Source organism: Physeter macrocephalus, chromosome 20 (genome assembly GCF_002837175.3).
Source record: "Physeter macrocephalus isolate SW-GA chromosome 20, ASM283717v5, whole genome shotgun sequence".
Classification (NCBI taxonomy): Eukaryota; Metazoa; Chordata; class Mammalia; order Artiodactyla; family Physeteridae; genus Physeter; species Physeter macrocephalus.
Window position 1 is genome coordinate 10,492,094 of NC_041233.1, and position 16,101 is coordinate 10,508,194.

General features: G+C 40.0%; 1 protein-coding gene across 2 annotated transcripts in view; it reads left to right on the forward strand.

Moving 5' to 3' along the window:
- The window catches only part of BMS1 (BMS1 ribosome biogenesis factor), a 44,680-nt gene extending 30,721 nt beyond the window's left edge, over positions 1-13,959 (forward strand). For both annotated transcript variants that reach the window (XM_024115719.3, XM_024115720.3), the window contains exons 14-23: positions 3,419-3,492; positions 4,097-4,270; positions 7,350-7,538; positions 7,627-7,807; positions 8,011-8,069; positions 8,853-8,975; positions 9,749-9,896; positions 10,226-10,401; positions 12,483-12,644; positions 13,418-13,959. In XM_024115719.3, coding sequence (XP_023971487.1) covers positions 3,419-3,492; positions 4,097-4,270; positions 7,350-7,538; positions 7,627-7,807; positions 8,011-8,069; positions 8,853-8,975; positions 9,749-9,896; positions 10,226-10,401; positions 12,483-12,644; positions 13,418-13,648 — 1,517 coding nt within the window. In that variant the 3' untranslated portion in view covers positions 13,649-13,959. The remainder of the gene's footprint in view (positions 1-3,418; positions 3,493-4,096; positions 4,271-7,349; positions 7,539-7,626; positions 7,808-8,010; positions 8,070-8,852; positions 8,976-9,748; positions 9,897-10,225; positions 10,402-12,482; positions 12,645-13,417) is intronic.
- The last annotated feature ends 2,142 nt before the right edge of the window (positions 13,960-16,101 follow it).

Below are 16,101 nucleotides of genomic sequence, written 5' to 3' on the forward strand. Positions count from 1 at the left end.
TTTACATTCAAGATTATTATCAATATGTATGTTCCTATTACCATTTTCTTAATTGTTTTGGGTTTGTTTTTGTGGGTCTTTTTCTTCTCTTGTGTTTCCTGCCTAGAGAAGTTCCTTTAGCACTTGTTGTAAAGTTGGTTTGTTGGTGCTGAATTCTTAGCTTTTGTTTGAAAAGCTTTTGATTTCTCTGTCAAATCTGAATGAGATCCTTGCTGGGTAGAGTAATCTTGGTTGTAGGTTTTTCTCTTTCATCACTTTAAGTATATCCTGCCACTCCCTTCTGACCTGCAGAGTTTCTGCTGAAAAATCAGCTGATAACCTTATGGGGATTCCTTTGTATGTTATTTTTTGTTTTTCCCTTGCTGCTTTTAATATTTTTTCTTTGAATTTAATTTTTGTTAGTTTGATTAATATGTGTCTTGGTGTGTTTCTCCTAGGGTTTATCCTTTATGGGACTCTCTGTGCTTCCTGGACTTGGGTGACTATTTCCTTTCCCATGTTAAGGAAGTTTTCCATTATAATCTCTTCAAATATTTTCTTAGACCCTTTTTCTCTTCTTCTTCTGGGGCCCCTATAATTCAAATGTTGGTGATTTAGCATTGTCCCAGAGGTCTCTGAGATTGTTTTCAATTCTTTTCATTCTTTTCTCTTTATTCTGCTCCTTGGCAGTTATTTCCGCCATTTTGTCTTCCAGCTCACTTATTCGTTTTTCTGCCTCAGTTATTCTGTTATTGATTCCTTCTAGTGTATGTTTCATTTCAGTTATTGTGTTGTTCATCTCTGTTTGTTCTTTCGTTCTTCTAGCTCTTTGTTAAACATTTCTTGAATTTTCTCAATCTGCACCTCCATTCTATTTCCAAGATTCTGGATCATCTTTACTATCATTACTCTGAATTCTTTTTCAGGTAGGTTCCCTATTTCCTCTTCATTTACTTGGTTTTGTAGGTTTTTACCTTGTTCCTTCATCTTGACACTTGACATATTTTTTTGTCATCTCTCTTTATTTTTTTTAATGGGTGGGATTGTATTCCTGTTTTACTGGTTGTTTGGCCTAAGGCTTCCAGCACTGGAGCTTGTAGGCTGTTGGGGAGAGCTCGGTCTTTGTGCCGAGATGAGGACCTCTGGGAGACCTTACTCTGATGAATATTCCCTGGGGTATGAGGTTTTCTGTTACTCCAGTGGTTTGGACTTGGAGTTCCCACCACAGGAGCTCTGGCCCAACCCCCGGCTTGTGAACCAAGATCCTGCAAACCACGTGGGGTGGCAAAAAAAAAAAAAAGAAAAGCAAAAAAAGAAAAACAAAAAAGGAGCAGAACAATAACAAAGAGAAAAAAAAAGATTAGAAAACTTACAGATATGTTAGAAAGAATAAAAAAATAAAAATATAGATCAAACAACAACTGGAAGGTAAAAGGGAACCACAGTAGTAAAAAAGAGAAGTTAAAAAAAAAAAAAAAGCCAGACAAGGCCTTGGCTATGGGGGTGGGGCCTTTGCTTAGAACCCACAGGGCAGGAACAGGCCCTGTGGGGTGGTGGGGGTTGGGGCTTAAGTTCAATGCAGCAGGAGGTGCCAGGAGTGCCTCTGTCCCTGGAGGGTGGAGTACCAGGTCCAGGACCCCAGCAGGCTCACTGGGCCTGAGTGGGCAGGGGAAATGCTAGGCACCTTCCCCCAAGTCCTCTGATGCCAGAGGACCCCTCCCCATTGGCCTCTCTTGTCCCCCCCATCCCCACCCCTCCCCATACCCCTAGGACCCACGTGACAGGAGAGGGCTCCGGAAGGCAGGAGACCAGACCCCCACAGGCTTCCTGGAGCCGAGTGGGCAGGGGAAATGCCCACGGTGCTTCCCCTGATCCCCAAGCCCCAGAGGGTACCCCCTGTCCACTTCTCCTCCTCTTCCCCTCTTCCCCCCTCCTCCCTCCCTCCTATGCCCCTAGGACCAGTGCAGCCCGGAGGGGGCCTCAGAGGGCTGGGGACTTGGCCTGGGAGCCCAGCAGGCCTCCTGGCCCTAGTGGGCTGGGGAAATGCCAGTGGCACCTCCTCTGACCTGGTCTTAGAGGGTTTCCCCCGCACTGTCCGCCTGTTTTCGTCTTACCCCCTCCTCCCTCCCTCCCATACCCCTAGGACCCATGAGGCCACAGGGGACCCTGGAGAACGAGCACGGATGACTAGGCTGAGAGCCCAGCAGACTTCCCAGGGCTGAGTGGGTGGGGGAAATGACCACGGCACCTTCCCTGATCCTCTGGTCTTGGAGGGCCCCAACATCCCACCTCTCCTCCCCACACCTCCCTCCTATGCCCCTGGGATCAACGTGGACTGGAGGGGGCCTCGGAGGGAGGAGGACCTGGCCCGGGGGCCCCGCAGGCCCCCCGGGGCCCAATTGGACAGGGGAAATGCCTGATCCTCCAAGCCCCCGAGGGTCCCTCTAGGCGTGGGAACCCCTTCCCCATCCCAGCCATGCCTCATGGGTGCCATTCCTGTCCTACCTCCACTTCTCCTCCCCCCTCACTCCCCCATGTCCTACCCAGTCGCTCGGGGGTTCCTCCCGTCACCTTGGGCATCGAGGGCCCCCACCAGTGTCCCACTGGCACCCTAGTTGTGTCTCCATGTGTCGTTTAAAAAGCATATTAAAACTTAAAAAATTTTTAAACTAAAGTTCTAGTATACTTCTTGTTAGGATTATTTCTAAGTACTTTATCCTTTTTTGTTTTTTATTACAAGTGAAATCTTCCCATCTTTTATATATGTTCTTTGGTTCTTTGGCTCTTTCTTATATGAAAATTTTTTGATACTTTTCTAAATGTTGCCTCCCAGAGTTTTAACTTACCTGTTTCTTTTAAGGGTAGGATCCATAACTAAACTTAGAGCTCCAAAAACAAATAAATGAGCTCTTCTTATGGGTTTGACATTGTTTTGGCTACTACTGTTACTCTAAATGCTGTATTTTATGTAATCTCAGATCTTCCCTAGGTATGTCACATGGCTGTGCTGTGTTGATCTTATTGTTGAGACTCTTTTTCATATGTGCTGTTATCATGCCATGACTTTTCAAGTCACTCTTTGAACTGTTGGTTTGGGGACTGACATGCAGGGACACACATGCCACCTCTGTATGCATCTCTGCTACAGAATGTTCATCACCTATCCTGGAAAAATAGCTTGTGGCTAGGTGGCATTTTGCAGTAGAATATGGAAAAATGGATTGGGCCCATTTCCTTAACAGGTGATGAAATACTGACAAAATTTAACAAGAAAAAGAAGGCTGTGTAAGTGCGGGATTCTTTAGGGGTGTGTAGCAATATGCACAGTAAAAATGAAGTTTGAGATGCCAAGCACATAGTCCACTTGATGCTGGGTGGTGCTAGAGTGTCACATGCAGGCCCTACTTACAGGGGAGTCATTTGGATGTTCTTTTCCCAGAGGAGCTCTATGGTGACTTTGAAGACCTGGAAACAGGGGATGTGCACAAGGGAAAATCAGGCCCGGATACTCAGGTATGACTTGGCCATGGCCAGCCATCAGCCACTGGTCCTTGATCTGTGGTCAGTATGTTCTGCAAGAGGCCCCATATGAGATGGATGGATTCCTTCCTAAAAGTGAAGAAGAGGGTGGGAACGGACCAAAAGTTGTTGGTTTAGTTGTTATTGTTAATTTTCTTGAGTGATACCTATTACCTCTTCTTCTTGTTATGATTCTTCAGTCATTGAAAGTTTTAGCTCCTGGGTCACTGTCTTGCCATCATTCTCCTCCACTTAATTTTAAGTGCCGTTTAAAAAAAAAAAAAAAATTCCCTGTTCTCCCTAATATTTCTTTAGAACAGTATCTGGGAGTGTCTGGGTTGGGAACAGTTGCTATTATTTTTATTCATGTTTGGCATTCCCAGCCATATTAAGGAATGTTGGCTGATTGTAATGCAGATGTCTAAATGTCTCTTGTTGCAGTACATGTTATTTAGAGACAAAGGCTGTTTTATTTTGTTTTCATGATGATCATAACTAAGATTTTCACAGCTCAAATAGAACTTTTAAAATCTGCCTTAATGTTTAAAGAAGAGGTCTTCACAAATTTTTACAAAATTTTCTCTTCTGGGAATTGAAGGTTGAAGATGTGGAGGAAGAAGTTAAAGAAATTGACCCCAATGCAGAGGAAAGTGCCAAGAAAAAGCATTTGGATAAAAAGAGAAAATTGAAAGAGATGTTTGATGCAGAATATGATGAAGGAGAAAACACATACTTCGATGATCTTAAAGGAGAAATGCAGAAACAAGCACAGGTGAGAAAACTCAGTTCCTATCAGCCTCATTTCAGGGCTGTAATAGTGCTGTGAATACGTAACTTTGTTTAGGTCTTTGCTCCCTGCCTGCTTCTGGGCCTCCTATTTGGGCTCTAGGTCAAGATGCAAATAGGTGTGTTTATTCATGCAGTTATCTAATTGTTTCTTCAGTCAGACATTCACCAGAAAAATATCAGTGTCTATTTTGTACCAAGCATTAAATGTTGCAGAAGCAGAAATGGCTGAGACATGGCCACCATTTTTGAGGATCTTACAGAGTAGTGATTTGAGACAATGTGTTTTGTTTGTTTGTTTGTTTGTTTGTTTCGGCGTGTGGGATCTTCCCGGACCGGGGCACGAACCCGTGTCTCCTGCATCGGCAGGCGGACTCTCAACCACTGCGCCACCAGGGAAGCCCTGAGACAGTGTGTTTATTTACATGCAAGCATTGCCTTAGTATTCTGATTACTACTCCCTGGAACCATAATTGAATAATTTGAATGTGTACGTGATTCTTGGCCTGTGTGGCTTATGCATATAAGTGCTCTCTGGGGATGGTTTTCTGAAAACCCACCTCAGTCAGAGTTCAGAGGATACTTCGAATGTAAGGTCAGATGCAAAGATAAAGGGAGCCTGTGGAATGCTGAAAGGGAGATAGTGTGGCCCTGCCATCCTGGGATGCTGAGCAGGCTGTTTGAGTTGATGAACTGACTCTGAAGGAGACACAAAGAGGTGTACAGTTGATGGCAAGTGTTTGAGATGCGCTTTGACAAGTGGGGCCACCAAGAATCCCTGTAAACGGGAGCATACCTTAATATGTCTTCTGCAGATTAAGTATATGATTTGTGAAAATGCAGCTGACAGGGTTTGCTCAACCTAGGTCTTCATCTAGTCAAAGAAGTATCTCCTGGTTAGTCATTAACATAGTGATTCAAAGTGTGTACTGACCTTTGATAGAAGTGACTAGGAAATGTACGGCTGGTTCTGAAGTCTTTGCTTTAGGCCATTTATAATTTAAAATCACCTAGGGGCTTCCCTGGTGGCACAGTGGTTAAGAATCCACCTGCCAGTGCAGGGGACACGGGTTTGATCCCTGATCCGGGAAGATCCCACATGCTGCAGAGCAACTAAGCCCGTGTGCCACAACTACTGAGCCTATGCTCTATAGCCCACAAGCCACAACTACTGAAGCCTGCGTGCCTAGAGCCCGTGCTCTGCAACAAGAGAAGCCACCGCAGTGATAAGCCCGTGCACTGTAATGAAGAGTAGCCCCCACTCGCCACAACTAGAGAAAGCCCATGAGCACACAGGAACGAAGACCCAACACAACCAAAAAATAATAATAATAAAATAAAATCACCTAAAACCTTGTGGGTCATTGTAAAGAACTTCGAATTTTTTACTCTGAATGAAATGGGGGTCCATTGGATGTTTTGAGTAGAAGAGAGACATGCATGATCTGCTTACGCCTTGAAAGGATTACCGTGGCACGAGTTCAGTAAGATTAACATGACTTACACTGGGGAGGGGGTGGGGGGTTGCAGTGATGAGAGGAAAGAGTCAAATTCTGGCTATACTTTTTTTGAAAGGTAGATCAGTAGGACTTCCTGGTGGATTGAATGTAAGATGTGTGAGAGGGGAGATAAGGATGACTTACTGGAGGGATTGGGTTGTTATCAGTAAGATAGGAAAGCCTTTCATTGATGTCAGTCTACCTGGGAAGATGAAGTTTGGATCTGTTAGGTTTGAGATACCTTTCAGACAAGAGGAGTGTCAGGTGGTCAGTTCTGGAGAGCTGTTGAGGCCATGGACTTAAATGTGATGTACTCAGGATCTGGGTGCTTTTTAAAACTATGAAATAGGTGGAATGACCTGGGGAGTGAGCATGGAGTCAGGAGAGGAGAGGACCAGGACTGGGTACTTCAGGAGACTGGGCAGAGACAAGGAAGCAGCAGTGGAGACTGTGCAGCTCTCAGGAGATAGAAGAAATGTAAGAGGACATGAAGTATGCTGGAAACCACTGTAGAAGGAAGTGATAAATTGTTTCAAATCCTGCTGATGTGTTAACTACAGTGAAGACAGAATTGGCCACTGGATTAAGAACATGGAGGCCTTTTGTGACTTTGGCAAGCATTTCAATGGAGTATTGGTTCAAGTCCAATTTTAGGGGATTTATGAGAATATGAGCAGTGTAACTGGAACCAGACTTTAGAAAACGCCTGTGGCATTTTGCTTCAAAGATAAGCAGAGAAATAGGGCAATAGTGAGAGGAAGTGGAGTCAAAAGGTTTTAAGATGAGAGAAATAACAGGAAAGACTTGTTGGAATAAAGTCCAACAAGAGTGGATGATCTAGGGTGCAAGTAAAGGTTGGCATTAAATAGAGGCATGGATAATCTCTAACAGCTGCCTAGTAGAGCTTCCTGTGATTAAGGAAATGTATATCTTACTGTCTGTATTGTAGCCACCTAGCCACATGTTGATACTGACCACTTGAAATACAGTTAATGTGATTAAATGACTGAATTTTAAAATTTTATTTAATTTCAACTTAAATAGCCATGTGTGGCCACTATATTGAACAGTGAAGAGCTGTAATAAAAGGCTGAATATGGGTGTAAACCCTGGTAGAGGGCTAACTGTGGAAGTTCTTTCAGGTTGCTTAAATTTTGAATGAATTAGGAAACAGTCAACAGCTGAGGGTGAGGATGAGGGAGGAGATAACTGGGTGTTTGATGAAAAGAGAAAAAGTGTGAAATAATTGGGAGAGTAAGAAAAGAAAGTGTGAATGGGGAAGTTCAGAGTGTTTGTCGACCAACATTAAGGGCTGCTTTCAGAGTTGTTTGTATTTACTATAGTATAGCTTGGAGCAACAGAGAAGAAAACAGTTGAGGCATATCCTGAACAAACTGTATAGATAAAACATTATTTTTAATTAGGATAAAGCCTAAATAATTCTGTACATGGTTCCTTTATTTAGAAATTGCTCTTTTTTAAAAATGTTAATCTTACATTTATTAAAAGTAACAGCATTATGGGTTTTTAATTGTTTTTGTTTTATTTTTCCCCTCTCATGTATAGCTTAACCGGGCAGAATTCGAAGATCAAGATGATGAAGCCAGAGTTCAGTATGAGGGTTTTCGACCTGGGATGTATGTCCGAATTGAGATAGAAAACGTCCCCTGTGAATTCGTGCTTAACTTTGACCCACATTACCCAGTTATTTTGGGTGGTTTGGGCAATAGTGAGGGCAATGTTGGATATGTACAGGTAGGTACGCTTCACTGTATGCTTAACCATTGAGGTTCTTTGGTCATACTTGTACCAGTAATCTTACTGAAATCTCTTCTCCTTTCAGATGCGTCTGAAGAAACATCGTTGGTATAAGAAAATCCTCAAGTCCCGAGATCCAGTCATTTTTTCTGTAGGGTGGAGGAGGTTTCAGACCATCCCACTTTATTATATTGAAGACCACAATGGAAGACAAAGGCTTCTGAAATACACCCCACAGCACATGCATTGTGGAGCAACCTTTTGGGGTAAAAAGGGATTAGAATAAACTTGCTTGTAGGTTAATTTAAATCTTTTAGGCTTTATCATTATAGTTTTGCTTTTTTCCTTTCATGAAATCCCAATTCATAAGATTTATCTCTTTTTTTTGGATTGGAGTATATATGTAAAGTAGAATCCAGAATGTGTCGTTTACTGTATTTTTTTTTTTTTTTTTCCTGTTTCCTTTAAGGTCCTATCACTCCGCAGGGTACTGGGTTCTTGGCAATACAGTCTGTCAGTGGCATAATGGTAACTATCTTTGATGGTTTATTTTATAGATTGTGTTTGAGAAATAATGTCTTGATTGTGGAATATGTACCTGAAATTTTAAGTTGAAAATTATTCATTTTAAGTATTTATAGTAAACTTTTCTTTGCTTTTAATTTTCCTGCATCTTTTTAAGTAAGGTGTGGGAGTAGAGAAGAGGGAAATAGAAGAATTGTAATGGTACTGATGACATTTTATATTTTTATGCTTTTATATTTTATGCGTTTTAATATTTTTCTAAAAATATTTAAGCAGTGCTCACCATGAGCTAACCACTCGACTAGGTTCTGGCATACATTGGATACCAGCTAGACATAAGACTACCCCCTAGTAATCTGGTTTAGCAAGGTATGTTCACACAGTCTTCATTTGGCCAATCAGAGCAGGTTTTATTGGCCTCATTTAACAGAAAACAGAATAATGGGCAAATGGAATCCATCCTGAATGTCCAAAATTTAATTTCTCAAACATTGTAGCCAAATTTTCATATTCCCTTTCATTCATTCATCTTTGTGAAACTGTGTTACTATGAAATCACCCTCAGGAAAATGCTCAAGATATCATCATTAATTTTGGCATACATGTATTATAGTTTCAGATAGCTTTTGTCAAAATACTGTTTTGCATGTTCATATATTCTTTCTTAGTTTTTCTTAGGTTATTGTAAGTGAATTGCACTTTGGTAATTTGTTGCATTACAGAGAAATGTAGTTCTTCTCTTGCTGACATTATTCCTGTATTCACATTTTGGGGGTTCCTTTTTAGGCTGATTTCCGGATAGCTGCCACAGGAGTTGTCCTTGATCTGGATAAATCTATAAAAATTGTGAAGAAATTAAAGCTAACTGGTTTTCCATATAAAATTTTCAAGAACACTTCATTCATTAAGGTATATATATATATATATATCTGTATATTCATTTGCTTATAAATGTGTATATTGTTAAAGGAGGAATGAAATATTCTAATATAGGTCTAAGATATAGTTCTAATGTTTTCAGAAATGTATTTGAAATTTTTATAAACTTGGTCTTTGATATTTTTAGTTTACTTCTTTATATTTTATATTCTTTATATTTAGTTTACTTCTTTAGATTTCTGAGCATATTTAAGTAACACAGAGCAATATAACATGGGGGGGTAGTTTGAGCAACATTTATTGAAAATTTCATCAGTAGAGGGTGTTTCCATTAAAAACACAGAGTTAAGATGATCATAAAATGTTATTATAATATAAGGTAATACTACCATCAGCATTTATCTTGCTGTCTCTTTATTTTCTGAGTGTGTGCACCTAAGTAATAGGATATGAACTGTAGTCAAGCCCTGTGAGATGACAGCAAAGGCCATCTAGGCCAGTTCAGACCAATAAATATCTTTTTGATCTTCTCTTCTACAAAGATAGCAGTGATGAACATGTTAATGAGCCCACAATAGAGTCTTAATTAGTGTTATTTCAGGGAAGAGAGAGTTGTATTCCTTTTGACCTAGTAATTGCACCTTTAGGGGGAAAAATATAGTTGATTTTTTTTATCACCTTTCAATGAATTATTTTTTGTTTTTTAACCAAGGATATATTTATGAACTAAGAAGTAAAATATCTGACTTTGTGTGTATGTATTTTTTTAATATATATATGTATATGTATATATATACCTGTAGGGAATGTTTAATTCTGCTTTGGAAGTGGCCAAATTTGAAGGTGCTGTGATTCGAACTGTCAGTGGAATAAGGGGACAGATCAAGAAGGCGCTCCGGGCTCCAGAAGGAGCTTTCCGGGCCACCTTTGAGGATAAACTGCTGATGAGTGGTAAATATCCTTTGTGGTGTGTTCTTAACAGCATGTTACCTACCATTCACTATTGATTTCTAGCCAGTGTGAACTATAGGTGGTAGTTTAGGTCTTTAGAAACAGGAGTCAACTGTAGCTCTCCCCAGTTGGAGCATCTTGTGTAGCGCGCCCAGCCACACCCAGTAAAAGCTTTGTGTTATTCAAAAGTAGTTCACTTGGTGAAGTCTCTCTTCAAATACTGTGCAACCAGCTAGAGAAGTTTGGAATGAATATTTTGTTCTTTTGTTTACTGAGATGGATATGAATCTTCTTTTGAAAATGTTAATGTAAATTTCCTCTCTTTCCAGACATTGTCTTCATGAGAACTTGGTATCCTGTCTCTGTTCCAGCCTTCTATAACCCAGTAACATCTTTGTTGAAACCAGCTGGTGAGAAAGACACCTGGTCAGGAATGCGGACAACTGGTCAACTCCGGCTCTCCCATGGCATCAAACTAAAGGCCAGCAAGGATTCTCTGTATAAGGTACAGTCAATCACCCATGTACTCTGTAGATGGGTGTCACCCAGAAGCTTCATATGTAATGTTTTTTGTGGTTTGAATTTTCAAGTAGAAAGTCTAACATTAAATTTGAATGAACATGTTGTATATTCATAGACTATTTTGGAAGGAACACAGGACAAGTGGTAATAGTGGTTTTCTGTGGATTGGAAAGGAGACAAACTTTTCACTGTATATACCTCTTTTGAACTTATTTTTTTGTACTATATACATGTATTAATTTGAAAAACATTAATGTACTGATTCTTATTAAAGCAAGGGGGAGGGGTTTTTTTTGAGAGTTTTAATAAACTTTTCATTGAAGTGTTAACATACACACAGAAAAGTACACAAATAATAAGTGTATACAGCTCATTGAATTTTAGCATACCTAAGTTGCCATTGCCTGGATCAAGCAATAGAATTACCAGCACAATAGAAGTCCCCCTTGTGACCTCTCCCAGTCACTACCCCACCTCCACTTCAGAGATAGCCGCTATCTTAACTCCTGACATGGAAATTCCTTCTGCCTTAGTTTTATAAAATATACCATGTACTGTTTTGCCTGGTTTCTTTCCTTCAGTATTATGAGATTCATCCATGTTCTTGTATATAGCAGACATTTATTTGTTTTTATTGTTGAGTAGAATTTCATTGTATGAGAATGTCGGTTTTATCCACTGACGGACAGTGTTTCCAATTTTTGGCTATTATAAATGCTGCCCTGAACACTTACATGCTACTTGTTTGGTGTGCATGTGCACACAGTTCCGTTGCATAGATCCCCATGGGTGGGATTGCCAGGTTACATGTGTTCAAAATCAGTGTGTGATCCCTGTAGTATACTGAAATACCAGGTTAGACTTGAACAGCTTATCAGAGTTCTAGTTATTCCACATACTTTCCAGTAGCTGGCCTCATCAGTATTTTAAAATGTTAAGTTCTCAGTGCCTGTCTGGATTCCCATTTTCATTCAAGTTTTGGTCTCTGAGAACGTCCATTATTTTGTTCACAGGTTAACAATGCATTTGAAAAGATTTGTTTGTGTTAATGCAGGATATTTAATTGTTTTGTAATAAGAGGGTAATTCAGGGTAACGGTCTGCCATTCTTCTAGAAACAGAAATTTTCCAGACATTAGTTTTTCTGTAAAATAGTTAATAAAATTTGAATCACATTGCCATGAATTTCTCTTAAAATATACTTCAGGACATAATACCTGTTGTCCAGTCTGTGGTGCTTACTTGTTTTTGAGAAGGAGATTTCTCTGATTTCTTTCATTCTAAAATATTTTGGTTTCTTAAACAGAGGATATTGCATATTATTGTGGGTGATGTCTTTAACAGTAAATTTATAAAGGTACAGCAGACATATTCTCTATATAGTTGTCGACCTTGGTAAAGGTCTAGGGTAAAACTTTCAACTTATTAACTACTTCTGAGGCAGTTAAGAATTTTGGTCATCTCAATTTAAGCATAGAATTTAGTTAGCTTGAAAACTGAATGTAGGAGTTTTGCCTTCATTTGTCATTTAAATGTCACATTTCTCAACCAGCCTTCTATTAGAAACAGAATAAAGTTAAACTTCTTAATGAGAATCAGGGATGGGGGCATTTCAGTTGCTCATTGGAGGAAGAACTATGTCCTTAAATCCAGAGAGGTTTATAGTCAAGATGAAAAGCTAGTTATTCTTGTTAGGCTAGAAAAAACCGTCTCAGTGCCCCAAAGATAAGGCCAGAGTTTTCCATTAACAGAAACTTTGGATCTTTTCATCTGCTCTGTTGAGATACTATCGTCCATACTGTAGATATGGGCACAGTTGATTTCTTGGAAGAGTTGTAAATATGTATATTCTATATATTCCTTTGTTTTGCCTGCAGCTGTGCATGCCCATTGAGGCAATATCTATTTGATGGATGATTGAGTCCTCATTTCTGATGGTCAGCAAACTGTGGTGTTACTGATCTTGTGGAAAAATCAACCCATTGAGAAGATTTTATGCAAGTTTTAAATGCACATGGATCATAATATAAATATGTCACAGTCTTTGTTTATTTTTCTTTTTCAGCCAGTTGTGAGGCAAAAGAAACATTTTAATTCACTGCACATTCCAAAAGCCTTGCAGAAGGCCCTGCCATTTAAGAGCAAGCCCAAGACCCAAGCAAAGGCAGGCAAGATTCCGAAGGACAGACTGAGACCAGCTGTCATACGGGAGCCTCATGAAAGGAAGGTACTGTTGATGGATGGCTTCCAGCATGTTGCATTTAGATGTGAAAATAATGCTTTCAGTAACACACTTGGCATTTTTACTGCATTCTCACTTTTCATTAGGAAAGGATAAGGGCCAGACTTATTCAAGGCACTAGATCTGGAAGTTAGAAGAAAGGCCGGAGTCCATTTCGCTTCTTTTGTTTAGTCATGCTCTGCCTTATGCATTTTTTTTTTTTTTTTTTTTTTTGCGCTACGTGGGCCTCTCACTGTTGTGGCCTCTTCCTTTGCGGAGCACAGGCTCCGGACGCGCAGGCTCCGGACGCGCAGGCTTAGCAGCCATGGCCCATGGGCCCAGCCACTCCGCGGCATGTGGGATCTTCCCAGACCGGGGCACGAACCCCTGTCCCCTGCATCGGCAGGTGGACTCTCAACCACTGTGCCACCAGGGAAGCCCTGCATTATGCATTTTAATGGGCAATAATAGGCACACAGCTGGCAAATCACTCTTAGTTGTACAGAGTATCCACAGAGTGATTTAACAAAGTTGGTTTTGTGGTCAAGGCCATTATTTAAGTATTTTGCTAAGTAAATATGCTCCTACTTATATTTCCATGCAAATTATAATTTCCTAGTTCAGGATAAATTTTCACTAGGTTAATATTCATTTGGATCATGAATTGATTGTAATTTTGATGCCATCAGCTGTGGTGTTTAGGCCCGCTGAAACTTAGAAGGAAAGCATGCTGTAGCTGTAAGAATATTTTGATGCTCACTGGGTTTTGCCCTTGTCAGATCCTTGCACTGCTGGATGCTCTGAGTACAGTGCACAGTGAGAAGATGAAGAAAGCCAAGGAGCAACGGCATCTACACAACAAAGAACACTTCAAAGTGAAGCAGAAGGAGGAAGAAGAGAAACTGAAGCGACAGAAGGACCTCAGGAAGAAGCTCTACCGAATTCAGGGTCAGAAAGAAAGAAGAAATCAGAAGTCAAGCCTGAAGGGGCCTGGGGAGCAATTGAAGTGATCTCCAGACAGACAGACAGACAGTCATTTGAATCTGCAGTGACGAATGGTTTCATATATTGTAGTAGTTTTAAATAACAAGTCAGGGGACTGGAGCCTAAGCACAACCTCTTTGTTGGATATATTGCCTAGACTGTGCCTTTGAGAGGAGAAATGGAGAGTGCTGATAGGACACCTGTTCATTCTCAACATCTGGGTTATGTCAAAATAAAGCGATATAATTTATGGGTTTCTAGATTCCCTCACATTCCTCTTACCTGTCTCAGTTCAATTTTGTGCTACAAAAGCATCATTAAAATATTTTCTTGTTAATTTTGGCTTAGTAGTTTTCATTAGGGATGAATGCTTGATAATTGCTTACTCTACCCCCTTCATGATGAGTCTTCCAGAAGGGAAAAAATATTAACTTGAATCCTCAGCATTAAGGTAAAATTTTAGAGAAGGATATATAGTTATTTTTATTTTTTTGTCTGTCATATGTTATATTCTTTGATTATTGACCCTAATGGACATTTTATATCTTATTTCACATGTTTTTCAAGTTAGTATAATAGCTAGTTAATACTAAATACTGTTTTAATGCTTTTAGACTAGGGATGACATCTGTGGAGGTAGTTAGGCATTCTCTCTGAAGTTCATGTTGATATACCCTCTGGGTCTAAAATGCATGCCTGAGAGACATCAACACCTAGCAGGAGTGGGTAGAATCATCTAGGAATAGGAAGGGATCAAGATGAAACAGGTCTTAGTCCAGCATTCTTTCCATTAGTTCAGTATCTTCACATACCTCAAAGAACATCACCAAGTCCAACCCGCATATGCAGGCCAGCGCCCAAGAAGCCCAAATGATCCTGCTGAGATGTCCATTTGTCTAGAAGCTGAGCAGGTCCAGCTTAGCAAGGCTGTGCACAGAAGCCAGACACATAACTGACATGAACAAAGAGGGCAGCCTGTCTTTCCCAGTGTCTTAGACTACTACACGTAGACTTGACCATCCCAGTGCTAGGTGCAGGGAGGGTCTGGGTAGGGCTCCAGGCTCTGCCACTCTTCATGGTGTGACTCTGGGTAAGTTCCTGAGTATCTTGGAGTTTCAAGTTTCTTATCTGTAATGTGGGGATGATAAACTAATCTTGCAGTCTGTGAGGATTTAATGAGACAAAATGCAAAGTGACTGGTACAGAACAGATTTTAAAATTTTTTGTTTCTCCTTCTGGTCCCATTTTAAAGAGTTGTATAGGTCTGTGAATTTGAATACTTATATAGGTTTTAAAACGTACCTATAAATTCATGTAATCAACACCACTATCAAGATACCAAACAGTCCCATCTCTCCAAAGCACTTCCTCATGCTATGCAGCCCAAGCCTTCCCCACTTCCCCACTCCCCACTACCAAAAAAACTGATGTGTTTTTCATCACTACAACTTGGTCATTTCAAGAATATCATGTAAGTGGAACAATACGGTATGTAATCTTTTGAAATTGGCATCATATCTTTGAGATTCATCCCAATTGTCCTGTGTATCAATGGTGCGTTCCTTTTGATTACTAAATAGTTACCAGCTGTACAGACAGGCCACAGTTGGTTATCCATTCTCCAGTGGAAGAGCATTGTGGTTGTTTCTAGTTTTGGGCAGTTATGAATGTAGGTGCTGTAAATATCTGTGTAGAGGTTTTTGTGTGAACATAAGTTTTCATTACTCCAGGGTAAAAATACCCAGGAGTAGCACTTCTGGGTCATATGGTTTAAAAGAACTGTCAAACTGTCTTCTGGAGGGGCTGTACCATTTTGCATTCCATCTCACTGTGGTTTCAATTTGCATTTCCCTAATGACCAATAATATTGAACATCTTTTCATATGCTTACTTGCCTTTCATATACTATGTCCTCTTTAGTGAAGTTTATGTTCAAGTCTTGTGCCTACTTTTTATTTGGATCATTTTCTTATTGTTGATTTTGAGAGTTTTTTATATATTTTGGAAGCAGTCCTTTGTCACATATGTGATTTGCAAATACTTTCTCCTAGTCTCTTGCTGTCTTTTCGTTCTCCTAATGGTGTCTTTTGCAAAATTTAAAATATTTGACAAGCCCAATTTATTACTTTTTTTCTTTTATGAATCGTGCATTTGGTGTCATGGCTCAGAACTCTTTTCCTAACCTCAGATCATGAAGATTTTCTCCTATGTTTTCTTCTAAAAGCTTTATAGCTTTACGATTTTCATTTTGAGTTAATTTTTGTATAAGGTGTGAGATTTAGGTTGGGGTATTTTTTTTTAACTTACAGACAACAAATTGTTCTAATACCATTTGTTGAAAGGCTATCCTTTCTCCATTGAGGTATCTTTGCATCCTTGTCAAAAATCAGTTGGGCATATTTGTGAGGGTATATCCTGGGCTCTCTGTTCTGTTCCGTTTGTTGATTGATGCATCTATACCTTTGCTGCAAGATCTTGA